General features: G+C 47.2%; 1 protein-coding gene across 3 annotated transcripts in view; it reads left to right on the top strand.

Moving 5' to 3' along the window:
• Positions 1 to 287: 287 nt before the first annotated feature.
• MEAK7 (MTOR associated protein, eak-7 homolog) overlaps positions 288 to 15,213 on the top strand; it is a 38,722-nt gene continuing 23,796 nt past the window's right edge. For 2 of the 3 annotated variants that reach the window (XR_009517539.1, XM_059999620.1), the window contains exons 1-2: positions 288 to 305; positions 11,703 to 11,880. Coding sequence is in view for 2 of the 3 variants with exons in the window: in XM_059999620.1 (XP_059855603.1) it covers positions 11,728 to 11,880 (153 nt within the window). In the remaining variant the exon portion in view is untranslated. Of the gene's footprint in view, positions 306 to 3,964; positions 3,994 to 11,702; positions 11,881 to 15,213 lie in introns of those variants that run through there. The other variant, XM_059999621.1, reaches the window with a different exon arrangement.

Below are 15,213 nucleotides of genomic sequence, written 5' to 3'. Positions count from 1 at the left end.
AATCCTCAGCCACTCTCTTTCCCAGTTCCGCCTCTAGCGCCTTTTCCAGCTCCTCCCACGGCGGCTCCCCAGGAATCCCACCTCCTTCCTTCCTGCATCCGGCCCCGCCCACGGCCCCGCCCTTACCCTTCTGCGCCGGCCGGCTCCCCATGAGGTGCATATCCATTGGCTGAATTCTTTATAAGGCTCCGCCCCTAGACTTCCGCTTCTGCGATTGGGGCAGATAGCCGTCCGTCAGCGCTGTCGCCTGGCAACGGGGTGGGCGGCTCTAGAGGAGCACCTGTGGACCGCAACCGGAAAGGCAGGTCGGGTCGGCTCTGGGGCTGAGGGTGAGGGCTTCGGTGGGAGGAAGGGTGGGGGTGTGGGAGGGGGAAGGTCGTTGGTCAGGAGGCCTGGAGGGAGCAGCCTGGCCAACTTAGGGTTGGGGGCGATGACCCTGGTCCTGGGAACGAATGGTGCCAGAGTGGACCTGGGCCCTGCCCCTCCCTGGCAGCCCGTGCCTCTCTGCCCAGCGGCGGGGTGGGGAGTGGTGGGGGGATAGCTGCGAGGGAGGAAGAGTCTCTCCGCGTGTTGGAGCACAGAATCACTCCTCACATTCTGCTTGCCGTGTGGTTGAGATCGGAGGGTTCCGGCAGATTCTTACCCGAGGGTTCTCAGGGTGGAGGCCCGCTGTCAGAAGGGAAAGCGAGAGAGAGCTGTAGAGACGCAGGAAGAACTGGGGAGCGTCGGCGGGAGGAGGCGAGGCAGGGGGCTGTACTGGAGTGTGTGCCGGGCTGGGGCGGTCTCTCTAATGACCACAGCCTACTCACTTTGTCCCCGGAGAGTGGAGCTGATGGCTAAATTCAGGGCAGAGGGGAGAAAAGAAAGTGCTCCTAGGCTGACACCCTGCAGATGAGCCACTGGGGCTCCCTGGAGGGAGGGAAGCCAGCACAGGGCAGGAGCGGGACAGGTCACCTTCTGGCTAGCAGGGACTCTGCACAGCTGGCGGCTGGCCCAGGCTCAAGCTGACCCTTCGCGGAAGGTTCTGGGATGTAAACAAAGCTTGAAGCAGATGAGGGGCTGGGAGTCTTGGCAGAAGGGGCGTACTGAGGGCCAGATTGCTGCTCCCAGGACTGTGGCCCCTTGGAGGTGGAGAGTCCAGGGTGTCCCTCGAGGACAGGAGTCCTCAGAGAGGCTCTGAAAAGAGGTGCCTGAGCCATGCTAGGATGCCAGCAGGAACTGCGGCCGATTCTGCAGAAAAACAGCTCCTGGCTCCCTCCCTAGCCCTGGGGAGTTTGTTCCTTCCAAGCTGGCCTGTTTTGTTCCAAGGCAAGAAACCTTCTGTTGCCTTGGGCTCATGTGTCTCCTCCTCTGGCCTCCAGAAAGCCGAATTATTGATAAATGCCCGATGCTGCCTCATTTAATCCTTTCCGCTCATTACAGGGCTGGTGGCACTGTCCCTGTTTTACTAGGGTTGGAAAAGCCTTCATAACTTGCCCTCAGTCTTAGCACCGACCAGTGTCAGAGCTTGGACTCGGATCTGTGCACCTTTGCTTACACCGCCTGGATGCCAGCGCACTTCAGTGCCCACCCTCCCGCTCTGCCCCACGGCCCTGCATCTTTGGAAGCCAGTTTCTCATTCTCAGTCCTACTCACATTTGGGGCCAGGGACTTCTTTGTTCAGGGGGGGCTGTCCTGTGCGTTGTAGGGTATTTAGCAGCACCCCTGGTTGTTATCCTCTAGATGCCAGCAGCACCCCTCTCCCTGGTCGTGACAACCAGACATCATTGCCAGCTGTCCCCCGGCAGACAGAACCGCCCCCAGTTGAGAACCACTGGGGTTAGCCATCTTAAAGGAACACTGAGGCGCGTCCTCTTGAAAGAGAATGTGATATACGTAAACCTGCAGGAGACTCAGGCCAGCGCTGGGTTGTTTTATGCACAGCTTGCCCGGAAAAAAAAGCCTGTGGCACATATCCAGGTGCACCCAGGACAGTCCCGTGAGAAAACCATGGCCAGGGACTGAAAGGAAGTTCAGGAATATGCATCTGGGGAGAAGTAAGGACGCATCAAAGGCCTTCAGTTCCTCCCCAAAGTTGATTGAAGAGATTTCAGGCCTGATAAAACGATGCAGTCCAGGCTGGAGGAACTTGGGGACACTGTACCACTGCCACTACTTCATCCCGCCGTGTGGAGCTCTTTAACAGGAGCGGGCTGTCCTTGGAGCTGCCTAAAGATGTGTCCTCTTACCAGTGCCCTGCGGACGCCGAGAATGGTGGGCCAGGGGCCTGGGGCATGGTCTGAGAGGCTGCCCTTCCTTCCACCTTTTGTTGGCTCCAGGCCGGTGGCTCCTGCTTGAGGGCGTAGCAGTTCCTCCTCCTAGAAGAAAAGCCAGTGTTGCCAGCTGCCCTGCTTCTGGGCCATCCCTGGCATCTCTTCCAGGGGCCGCCCTGAGCCTACCGCATGCATGCCGATGGGCCGCACCGCTCCTGTGCATTTCTGCCCTCCAGTCCTCCCTGTGGGCGCCTCGCCCAGCTCTGGTCCTTTCTCGAAGGCATTTGGACCCTGAGGAGGCCAGGCTGCTGTTTCCGGACAACAGTGGAGGAGCCTGTTTCCGGTGGGACAGAGGAGGGGGCTGGGATGGGCTGGAAGTGAGTGGCTGGGTGGAGGCAGATGAGGCCGCCTTGCTCTGTAGACCCCTCTGGCCCCCTCCGCACACCAGACCTCGCCTGGACGATGTCGGTGTCACCCTGCACCTTTGTGTGCACTGTCCCTGCTTCCTGGGTGAACCACCAGTGGGTGCCGGAAAACCCAGCCAGAACATGTCCTTTGGGACGTTTTCCACTCTCGCCCCATCCCTGCCGATCCCCACAGCATTTGCTGGACGGGACGCTCCTGCAGGCCCTGGGCCTTTCTGAGGCTTCTGTCTGCTCTCCCTCTGACGGGGCCTGGCCTAGGAGACACCGAGTTATCTGTTGAAGGAATTTGACGCATGTGCTGATGTCAGGAAGGCCAGTGTGCTGGAGGGGGCAGGCCCCGTGACCTCTCAGTGCGCTGCCCCTGGCCGCCCTGATTGCTCAGTCATGGAACATCTGGGAATGACTGAGGAGAGGCACTTACGTGTTGGCAGCCTCTTAGCCCCAGACGTCCCCCTAAAAGAGGCCGGTATCCCCCGGTCGAGCGATTCCTTGGTTTTGAGAAGGAAGGATGTTTTCCCAGGATGTGGGGAGTTTGAGGTGCGGCATGTAGATGGAGCCCCTGTCCTTGCTGTGAGCTCTCCCTGGTGGCCCAGGCCTGGTGGACCATGGGTACAGAGGTGGGCAGGGGACTGGTCACGGGTGGTGGAGTGAGTGGCACTGATCCAAGGGGCCCTGAGTGCCTGGGGTCTGGGAGTGAGTCCCATGGGGCCCGAACGTGAGGGACCCAGGCAAGGCCGACCTCCTGGAGTGAGCACACGGGATCTCACGAGCTGGTGAGAGAACAGGCCGTCCACCCGAGGGGTGGGTGGGGAACAACATAGCTGTTGGACCGGCACGTCCCCGTGCCTGCGTGTACCAGGCTGACTCAGGTGCTGGCCAGGTGGCCGTGCGGCAGTCTCTTTAATGGCATTCAGATTCTGCGGTGGGTGAGTCAGGCGTGCTGGTGTGGGTGCAGCGCAAGCAGAGTGAGTAAGGAGGGCCCTGTGTCCACGTCAGTTAAGGCAGCAGTCGGTTCTAGGAAAGTCAGGAATGCTGGGTAGTCGTGGAACTTGAGGCTGAGTAGATGATGAGGGGTGCAGAGGTGGACATGAGGGTCCTCTGAGCCAGACAACGGGCAGAAGGGAACTGTCCACAGAGACTGGTGTCTGACGTTCCGAGGGGACCACACGCATCCGCCAGGTCGGCCTTGGGAGCCCACCCGGGTGGGCACGGCTGTCACCGGCCGGGAGGGTCCAGCTCTGATATGCAGCTGTGCTGCCATCTCAGAAACCTTTCCCCGCAGGTGTCAGAAGGCCGCCATCTCTTCCAGAGTTTAGGTGAGTCAGGGGCCTTCTCGTGTCACAACCTTAAGGTTTTCTAGAGGAAGTGAAGAAACGTGGTGATCTTTGCTAGGAAGACCCTGAGAACGAAATAGCTTTCACTAGGGTACATTTTAATTCATTTACCATTTCCAGGATTTCAGCAGGGTAACAAGGGAGGGACGCAGGGAGAGTTGTGTGACAGATCTTTTGGTGACTTGACCAATTAACACAGATTTTGAGAGAATCTTGAATTTCCCTGGTTGGAAGGGTGTGACTCTAAAAATACTGTTGACTAAAGCCATCGTGATGTATCGCTAATGGAAGTAAAGCGGGGGTGAACCCAGTGAAAGCAAAATCATGCTGTGTAGACAGGTCAGGTCACTGTGCGGGGACCCAGAATAACTCGCGGCCTGCTTTCTGGTCCACAGAACAGGGCAGCGTCCTTCTTAATTATCACCCTAGCCCTTCTCTGTTCCTCCTGCATCCTCGATGAAAAGGATTAAGCTACCCGGTCACTGAATGGCATCAGCCCCTTCTTTGAGCCTTCCAAGAAAGCAGCCCCCTTCACACTCTCACCGAGACCCCGCGCTTCCTCGCTGCCTTGGGTTGGAAATGCAGCTCTGACCACACGCGTACTCCTGCTTGTCGATAGCCAGGGGGCACCGACCTATTTTCTATTGTGATTTCTCTCAGGCGTGGCTTTCAGACACTTAATACTAAGCGCACGGCTTGGCAGTTGGCAGAATATATTAAATTAACTGCAGCGTCAGTGATGTTCGTACCTTCTTTCTGCCTTTGCTTGGCACTCTTTCCTCCTCTCTTCCGGAAGTGGCAGGTAGTTAAAAATCAAATGATGATGGCTCGTCTCCTCATCCAGTCCTACGTGATCAGGTTGTTTCTTGGGGCTCTTAGAAAAGTTGACAAACAAGACGGGTCTGCCTTGGCATGGCTGCTTGGGCTGTGCCCCCTGGAGGGGACCAGGCACCCGGTGGTGCCACTCGCTGTATCTTAGACATGAAGACAGCCTCACGCAGGCTGGACCTTGAGCCCCGGGCTGGAAGTTTTCCTTCTTGGCTCTTAGGCTGCTGAAAAACTTGAGAACTGGAACCAGTTAGATCAGGTGGCCTGTGAGTGATAGCCCCAAACTGGGCTGCACAAGCACCCGTTTCCAGCAGCCTTTGCAAGTGCGCTACAGCTCCTGTCCAAGGAGCCCTCTGCTGGACGCTTCCTGTTTGGGGCAGATGGGCACCCCTGCCAGAATGGCTGGATTAAAAAGATGGAAAAATAGCAAGAATGTCAGAGAGGATATGGAGAAATTGGAACCCTCATGCTTTCCTGCTGGGAATGTAAATCAGAAAATAGTTTGGCAATTCCTCAGGGAACATCAGATTATACAACCCAGCAATTCATTCCTAGGTATAGCACCTGCCGCCCCCAAATTTGAAAGCAGGGACTCAGGCAAGTACATGTACACATATGTTCACAGCAGCACTGTTCACAACACCCAAAGGATAGAAACAGCCCCCAATGTCCATCAGCAGACGAATGGATAAGCCAAAGACGGCATCTCCATCTACCATAATTATTATTCACCCATAAAAAGGAGTGAAGTACTGATCGTGCTACCATGCAGATGAAATTTTAAAACATTATGCTGAGTGAAAAGAGCCAGACCCCAAAGACCATGTACTGGATGATTTCATTTACATGAAATGTTCGAAATAGGCAAATCCACAGAGAAAGCGCATTAGTGGTTGCCAGGGGCTGAGGGATCGGGGATGGGGAATAACCGCTCATGGGTGTGGGCTGTCTTTTGGGGTGATGGAAACGTTTTAGAGCTAGATAAAGGTGGTGGTCTCACAATGTTGTGAATGTCCCAAATGCCACTGAATTGTTCACTTTTTTTTTTTGGTACCTGGAGTTTATTTTTTTTTATCTTTTGTTTTTATAAATAGATCTTTTGGGGGGAATAATCGCTTTACAATACAGTTTCTGTTGTACACCAAAGTGAATCAGCCATTTGCATACATATGTCCCTATAGCCCCTCCCTCTTGAGCCTCCCTCCCACCCTGCCTATCCCACCCCTCTAGGTCATCACAGAGCACCGAGCCCATCTCCCTGTGCTATGCTGCTGCTTCCCACTAGCTAACTATTTTACATTTGGTAGTGTATATATGTCAATGCTACTCTCACTTTGCCCCAGCTTCCTTCTCCCACCCTGTGTCCTCAAGTCCATTCTCTATGTCTACCTCTTTATTCCTGCCATGCAACTAGGTTCATCAGTACCATTTTTTTTTTTTTTTTTTAGATTCCATAAATATGCGTTAGAATACAGTATTTGTTTTTCTCTTTCTGACTTACTTCACTCTATGACAGACTTTCGGTCCATCTACCTCACTACAAATATCTCAATTTCGTTTCTTTTTATGACTGACTAATATTGCATTGTATCAATGTGCCACATCTTCTTTATCCATTCATCTGTCGATGGACACTTAGGTTGCTTCCATGTCCTGGCTATTACAAATAGTGCTGCAGTGAACATTGCAGCATGTCTCTTTTTGAATCATGGTTTTCTCAGGATATATGCCCAGTAGTGGGATTGCTGGGTCATATGGTAATACGATTTTTAGTTTTTTAAGGAACCTCCATACTGTTTTCCATAGTGGTTGTATCAATTTACATTCCCACCGACAGTGCAGGAGGGTTCCGTTTTCACCAAACCTTTCCCAGCATTTATTGTTTCTAAATTTTTTGTTAATAGCCATTCTGACCGGCGTGAGGTGATACCTCATTGTAGTTTTGACTTGCATTTCTCTAATAATTAGTGATGTTGAGCATCTTTTCATGTGCCTCTTGGCCATCTGTATGCCTTCCTTGGTGAAATGTCTATTTAGGTCTTCCGTCCATTTTTTAATTGGATTGTTTGTTTTTTTGATATTGAGTTCCATGAGCTGTTTGTATATTTCGAGATTAATCCTTTGTCTGTTGTTTCATTTGCAAATATTTTCTCCCATTCTGAGGGTTGTCTTTTTGTCTTGTGTACTGTTTCCTTTGCTGTGTAAAAGCTTTTAAGTTTAATTAAGTCCCATTTGTTTATTTTTGTTTTTATTTCCATTTCTCTGGGAGGTGGGTCAAAAATGATCTTGCTGTGGTTTATGTCAAAGAGTGTTTTTCCTATGTTTCCCTCTAAGAGTTTTATAGTGTCTGGCCTTACATTTAGGTCTTTAATCCATTTGGAGTTTATTTTTGTGTATGGTGGTAGGGAGTGTATTTCATTCTTTTACATGTAGCTGTCCAATTTTCCCTGCACCACTTATTGAAGAGGCTGTCTTTTCTCCATTGTATGTTCTTGCCTCCTTTGTTGTAAATTAGGTGCCCATATGTGCGTGGGTTTATCTCTGGGCATTCTGTCCTGTACCATTGATCTATATTTCTGTTTTTGTGCCAGTACCGTACTGTCTTGATTACTGTAGCTTTGTGGTATAGTTTGAAGTCGGGGAGCCTGATCCTTCCAACTCTGTTTTTCTTTCTCAGTATTGCTTTGGCTATTCGGGGTCTTTTGTGTTTCCATACGAATTGTAATGGCATTCTAATTCTGTGAAGAATGCCATTGGTAGTTTGATAGGGATTGCATTGAATCTGTAGATTGCTTTGGGTAGTATAGTCATTTTCACAATATTGATTCTTTCAATCCAAGAACATGGTATATTTCTCCATCTGTTTATTTCATCTTTGATTTCTTTCGTCAGTGTTTTATAGTTTTCTGAGTACAAATCTTTCGCCTCTTTAGGCAGGTTTATTCCGAGGTATTTTATACTTTTTGTTGAGATGTTAAATGGGATTGTTTCCTTAATTTCTGTTTCTGATTTTTCATTGTTGGTGTATAGGAATGCCAGAGATTTCTGTGCATTAATTTTGTATCTTGCAACCTTACCAAATTCATTGATTAGCTCCAGTAGTTTTCTGGTGGCATCTTTAGGATTCTCTATGTATAGTATCATGTCATCTGCAAACAGTGACAGTTTTACTTCTTCTTTTCCAATTTGTATTCCTTTTATTTCTTTTTCTTCTCTGATTGCCGTGGCTAGGACTTCCAAAATATGTTGAATAAGAGTGGCGAGAGTGGACATCCTTGTCTTTTTCCTGATCTTAGAGGAAATGCTTTCAGTTTTTCATCATTGAGTATGATGCTTGCTGTGGGTCTGTCATATATGGCCTTTATTATGTTGAGGTAGGTTCCCTCTTTGCCCATTTTCTGGAGAGTTTTTATCATAAATGGGTGTTGAATTTTGTCAAAAACCTTTTCTGCATCTGTTGAGATTATCATATGGTTTTTATTCCTTAATTTGTTAATGTGGTGTATGACATTGATTGATTTGCATATATTGAAGAATCTTTGCATCTCTTGGATAAATCCCACTTAATCATAGTTTATGATCCTTTTAATGTGCTGTTGGATTCTGTTTGCTAGTATTTTGTTCAGGATTTTTGCATCTATATTCATCAGTGATATTGGTCTGTAATTTTCTTTTTTTGTGATATCTTTTCCTAGTTTTGGTATCAGGGTGAAGGTGGCTTCATAGAATGAATTTGGGAGTGTTTCTCCCTCTGCAATGTTTTGGAAGGGTTTGAGAATGATTAGGTGTTAGCTCTGCTCTAAGTGTTTGATAGAATTTGCCTCTGAAGCCATCTGGTCCTGGACCTTTGTTTGGTGGAAGATTTTTAATTACAGTTAAAATTTCATTTCTTGTGATAGGTATATTTTTTATCAAAAATAGTTATATTTTTTAAGATATATTTTCTAATTCTTCCTGGTTCAGTCTTGGAAAATTGTACCTTTCCAAGAATTTGTCCATTTCTTCGTGGTTGTCCATTTTATTGGCATATAGTTCTTTGTAGTAATCTCTTGTAATCCTTTGTATTTCTGCAGTATCAATTGTGATTTCTCCTTTTTCATTTCTAATTTTATTGATTTGCATCCTCTCCCTTTTTTCCTTGATGAGTCTGGCTAAGGGTTTATCAATTTTGTTTACCTTCTCAAAGAACCAGCTTTTAGTTTTATTGATCTTTGCTCTTTTGTTTGTTTCTATTTCATTTATTTCTCCTCTGATTTTTATGATTTCTTTCCTTCTACTGACTTTGGGTTTTCTTTGTTCTTCTTTCTCTAGTTGTTTTTTTTTTTAAATTAATTAATTAATTAATTAATTAATTAATTTAGGGCTGTGTTGGGTCTTCGTTTCTGTGCTAGGGCTTTCTCTAGTTGTGGCAAGCGGGGGCCACTCTTCATCGCGGTGCGCGGGCCTCTCACTATCGGGGCCTCTCTTGTTGCGGAGCACAGGCTCCAGACGCGCAGGTTCAGTAGTTGTGGCTGACGGGCCCAGTTGCTCCACGGCATGTGGGATCTTCCCAGACCAGGGCTCGAACCCGTGTCCCCTGCATTGGCAGGCAGATTCTCAACCACTGCGCCACCAGGGAAGCCCCTCTCTAGTTGTTTTATGTGTAGGGTTAGATTGTTTGAGATTTTTCTTGTTTCTTGAGGTGAGATTGAATTGCTATAGACTTCCCTGAACTGGTTTTGCTGTGTCCCATAGGTTTTGGATCGTCATGTTTTCATTGTCATTTGTTTCTATGTTTTTTTTTTTTATTTCTTCTTTGATTTCTTCAGTGATCTCTTGGTTATTTAGTAGCACACTGTGTAGTCTCCATGTGTTTGTGTTTTTTACAGTTTTTTTCCTGTAACTGATTTCCAATCTCATAATGTTGTGGTCAGGAAAGATGCTTGATACGATTTCAATTTTCTTAAATTTTCTGAGGCTTGATTTGTGACCCAAGAGGTGATCTATCCTGGAGAATGTTCCATGTGCACTTGAGAAGAAAGTGTATTCTGCCACTTTTGGGTAGAATGTTCTATAAATATCAGTTAAATCTAACTGTTCTGTTGTGTCATTTAAAGCTTGTGTTTCCGTATTTATTTTCTGTTTGGGCGATCTGTCCATTGGTGTAAGTGGCGTGTTAAAGTCCCCCACTATTATGGTGTTACTGTTGATTTCTGCTTTCATGGTTGTTAGCATTTGCCTTATGTATTGAGGTGCTCCTGTGTTGGGTGCATAAACACTTATAGTTGTTCTATCTTCTTCTTGGATTGATCCTTTGATCATTATGTAGTGTCCTTCCTTGTCTCTTGTAACAGTCTTTATGTTAAAGTCTATTTTATTGGATATGAGTATTGCTTCTCCAGCTTTCTTTTGATTTCCATTTGCAAGGAATATCCTTTTTCCATCCCTTCACCTTCAGTCTGTATGTGTCCCTAGGTCTGAAGTGGGTCTCTTGTAGACAGCATATAGATGGGTCTTGTTTTTGTATCCATTCAGCCAGTCTGTATCTTTTGGTTGGGGCATTTAATCCATTTACACTCAAGGTTGTTATTGATATGTATGTTCCTATGACCATTTTCTTAATTGTTTTGGGTTTGTTTTTGTAGATCTTTTCTTCTCTTGTGTTTCCCTCCTAGAGAAGTTTCTTTAGCATTTGTGGTAAAGCTGGTTCGGTGGTGCTGAATTCTCTTAGCTTTTGCTTGTCTGGAAAGCTTTTGATTTCTCCCTTGAATCTGAATGAGATTCTTGCTGGGTAATCTTGGTTGTAGGTTTTTCTCTTTCATCACTTTAAGTATATCCTGCCACTCCCTTCTGGCCTGCAGAGTTTCGGCTGAAAAATCAGCTGATAACGTTATGGGAATTCCTTTGTATGTTATTTACTTCTTTATTTTTTAATAAATTAATTTTATTTATTTATTTTTGGCTGCATTGGGTCTTCATTGCTGCATGCGGGCTTTCTCCAGTAGCGGCGAGTGGGGGCTACTGTTTGTTGTGGTGTGCGGGCTTCTCATTGTGGTGGCTTCTCTTTTTGTGGAGCATGGGCTCTAGGTGCACGGGCTTCAGTAGTTGTGGCATGGGGGCTCAGTAGTTGTGGCTCGTGGGCTCTAGAGCACAGGCTCAGTAGTTGTGGCGCATGGTCTTAGTTGCTCGGTGGCATGTGGGATCTTCCCGGACCAGGGCTCAAACCTGTGTCCCCTGCATTGGCAGGTGGATTCTTAACCACTGTGCCACCGGGGAAGTCCTGATCTCACGGCTTTGGCCAACCATGATCACAGCCGTCTGAGGTTGGGCTGTGATTATTCCCATTTTACAAACGAGGAAACTGGGGCACAGAGAGTTTTGGTTGCTTGCCCAAGACCATACAGCCAGCCAGGTGGAGCCAGGATCACGAAGGGAAAAACATGTCTAATAGCACGTCTGCTCTCTAGGTGATATTTGCAGGGTGTTGATTTTTTTAAAATGTGTGTGATCATCCAGCCTTATAGATTATTTTTTCAACTCAGACTTTTAAAAAATAAATATTTAGATTGAAATCCTGATTCTTCTACATTTTAGTTACATTAGCTTAGAAACTGTTTTCGAATAAAGAAATCGACTTTTGGTTGGCAATTATGAGCAGGCCTCAGGCAGTCAGAAGAATTAGAATTGGGTTTTCCCACTTTATTTGTGTCGACCATTAATTTCTGCCACACTGAAACAACATTACATAGCTCTGACGCGTTGTAGCTGCATTTTGCAAGGAGGTCAGTATTGATTACCTTGACCATGTAATTATCGATGTTTATTTTCTGTGATGATTACCTCTTGATTTCCCTGCTAACTGGGTGTGAACTTTCCTTCTGCAGAGACTCCTGCCAGCTACCAGGACAGATGGGGAATAGCCAGAGCCTCTCGGGGCAGAGTCTCTCCCCGCGGTTTCTTCCTGCAGAGCAGGCCGAGATCGACAGATTGTTTGATGCTCTGTCGTCGGCGGAACTCCGCTCCAGTACCTCGCCCAGATCCTTCTCTCTACAGGCACTGAAGGCAAGAGTAACAGTCAGAAGTTCATGTTGAGTTTGGGGAGGGGTCAGGCCAACATTGGCTGTCTGTTCCCGTAAGACAGGTGTGGGAACACGGAGGGGTGTGTTTTCTAGAAAGGGAGAGATAGTACCTATTTTCAGCTTTGTGGGTTCCGTGGTCCGTGTTGTAGCTGCTCTGCTCAGCCTTCGTATCACAGTGTTTGGGGGACTTTTCCCACTTGAGGTTGACTAGAGGGGCTGGCCTCTTCCTGTCTCTTGAACCACTGTCGCCGGTTTCCCTCCAGACGAGTGATAGGCTGCCCTTAGCTGTATTTGTGGGTCCAATAACTGCAAAGTTTCAAGTCCACCTTGGCCTTTAGGATTCGTAAGCGTTTGACGTCCTGGGAGTTTGGTGGTTTTCCTAACAAAATAACGAAGTTTCAGAGTCAAGATGCACCTGACAACGAGTGAGAACTGCCCATTTACCCATCTTTTGGCCCCGTTCCATGGGGCTCTTAGCCACATGTTTGGGTGGTTTGGGTGCTCAGACAGAGCGAGACAACAGCAAAGAGACCTCATCAGCCCATCCCCCTGGGCAGTGGGGAGGCGGTGCAATGTGTGAAGACATTTCAGAGCCTCCTCTTTCTTTTTTTTTTCTTTTTTTTTTTTTTTTTTAACATCTTTATTGGGGTATAATTACTTTACAATGGTGTGCTAGTCTCTGCTCTATAACAAAGCGAATCAGCCATACATATACATATGTTCCCATATCTCTTCCCTCTTGCGTCTCCCTCCCTCCCACCCTCCCTATCCCACCCCTCCAGGCTGTCACAGAGCACCGAGCCAATATCCCTGTGCCATGCGGCTGCTTCCCACTAGCTATCTACCTTACTACGTTTGTTAGTGTGTATATGTCCATGACTCTCTCTCGCCCCGTCACAGCTCACCCTTCCCCCTCCCCATAACCTCAAGTCCGTTCTCTAGGAGGTCTGCGTCTTTATTCCTGCCTTACCCCTAGCCTCCTCTTTCAAATTTAGTTTTTTATCGAACTATAGTTGATTTACAACGTAGCGTTAATTTCTGCTGTACAGCAAAGTGACTCGGCTATACACATATACACATTCTTTTTTATATTCTTTTCCATTTTGGTTTCTCTCAGGATATTGAATATAGTTCCATGTACCATATAGTGGGACCTTGTTGTTTATCCATCCTATGTATAATAGTTGACATCTGCTAACCTGAAACTCCCACTCCATCCCTCCCTGACTCCCCCTCGGCCTTGGCAACCACAAGTATGACCTCTTATGTCTGTGAGTCTGTTTCTGTTTTGTAGATAGGTTCTTCTGTGCCATATTTTAGATTCCACGTATAAGTGACATCGTATAGTATTTGTCTTTCTCTGTCTGACTTACTTCACTTAGTATGATAATCTCTAGGTCCATCCAATGTTGCTGCAAATGGCATAATTTCATTCTTTTTTATGGCTGAGTAGTATTCCATTGTGTATATGTACTACATCTTCTTTATGCATTCCTCTGTCGATGGACACTTAGGTTGTTTCCATGTGTTGGCCATTGTCAGTAGTGCTGCTGTGAACATAGGGGTGCAGGTATCTTTTTGAGTTATAGTTTTGTCTGGATGTATGCCCAGAAGTAGGAGTGTGGGATCATATAGTAGCTCTATTTTTAGTTTTCTGAGGAGAGCCTCCTCTTTTAGGACATGCAGAATAGGAGCGGATGGCATTGGGGATCCCCCCAACATACTCACGTTATAGTTGAGGAAACTGGCCAGGGAGGTTATTGGGGTTACAGCTTGTGTGTGTGTGTGTGTGTGTGTGTGTGTGTGTGTGTATCATGTGTATCTCCACTAGACCAAAAGCACCCCAGTCTGCTGGGTCGCCCACTAAGCTGGAGCAGACAGAACAAGACAGGCCACTTAGGGACTTAACTGCTGAGTTCGTGACAACGTTCACAGGTGTTTATCAAGATAAATAGGGTGGGGCTTCCCTGGTGGCGCAGTGGTTAAGAATCCTCCTGCCAGTGCAGGGGACACGGGTTTGAGCCCTGGTCCGGGAAGATCCCGCATGCCGCAGAGCAGCTAAGCCCGTGCGCCACAACTACTGAGCCTGCGTTCTACAGCTCACGAGCCACAACTACTGAGCCTGCATGCCACAACTACTGAAGCCTGCACGCCTAGAGCCCATGCTCCACAAGAGAAGCCACTGCAATGAGAAGCCCGCGCACCGCAACGAAGAGTAGCCCCCGCTGGCTGCAACTAGAGAAAGCCTGCGCGCAGCAATGAAGACCCAGTGCGGCAAAAAAAAAAAAAAAGATAAATAGGGTGAAAAGTTGGTCAGAAAACCTTGGCAACCAAATAAAGGTTCCTTTGGGAACGAATTAGAGGTTTCTCTTCCAGTAGAACTTTGGAAACACCGACAGAAATAGGAATACTCTTTTTGAGCAATGAGGGTGGGAAACTGCTTTACAAGAAATACAGAATATTGATGTTGTCACAGACCGTGTAGACACGGGAAGTTGTTACAGGAGAGTTCAGTTTTCAGACCTCGCTGATTTAGTTCATGGTTTGCTTTCTCTCCCCCTGTATTTATGATCCCTGGACAAAATCAGATTTGATGTTGGAGTCAAAGAGAAGAGGATATTTACAGAACGTTACTGGCAAGACGATTAAGAACTAGATTTTTTTCTTTTAATTTTTTGGGCTTGCTGTGTGGCATGTAGGATCTTAGTTCCCTGACCAGAGATTGAACCCATGCCCCCCGCATTGGCAGCGTGGAGTCTTAACCACTGGACCGCCAGGGAAGTCCCAAGAACTAGAGTTTTAAAATTTTAAAAAGTTTTTATTGGAGTGTAGTTGATTTACAGTGATGTGTTAGTTTCTGCTGTACAGCAAAGTGAATCAGTTACACATATATCCACTCTTTTTTAGCTTCTATTCCCATATAGGTCATTACAGAATTTTGAGTAGTTCCCTGTGCCATACAGTAGGACCTTATTCGTTATCTATTTTATATATGGTAGTATGTATATGTCACTCCCAATCTCCCAATTTATCCTCCCCCCCCCCTTTCCAATGCATACTGAGCACAAAGAACTCGGATTGATAAAGCTAGCTAATATATTTGGAAGTCCATAGTGTAGAGCATGCCAATTTAGCACTACACAGACCGTATGTTCCATATGGAAATGAATTTAGACATGCAAATGACAGCTACTAGAATCTAGAATTGAGGAGATGTTGTAAGCAGAGTGAAGAGCAGACGATGGCCAGAGGCAGGAATGACACAGCCAGTCTGGGAGACTGGGAAGTCTGGAGGGCAGGATGGGAACAGATGATG

This window comes from Delphinus delphis, chromosome 20, assembly GCF_949987515.2.
Source record: "Delphinus delphis chromosome 20, mDelDel1.2, whole genome shotgun sequence".
In the NCBI taxonomy this organism is placed as follows: Eukaryota; Metazoa; Chordata; class Mammalia; order Artiodactyla; family Delphinidae; genus Delphinus; species Delphinus delphis.
This window is presented reverse-complemented; position numbering and strand designations above follow the sequence as displayed.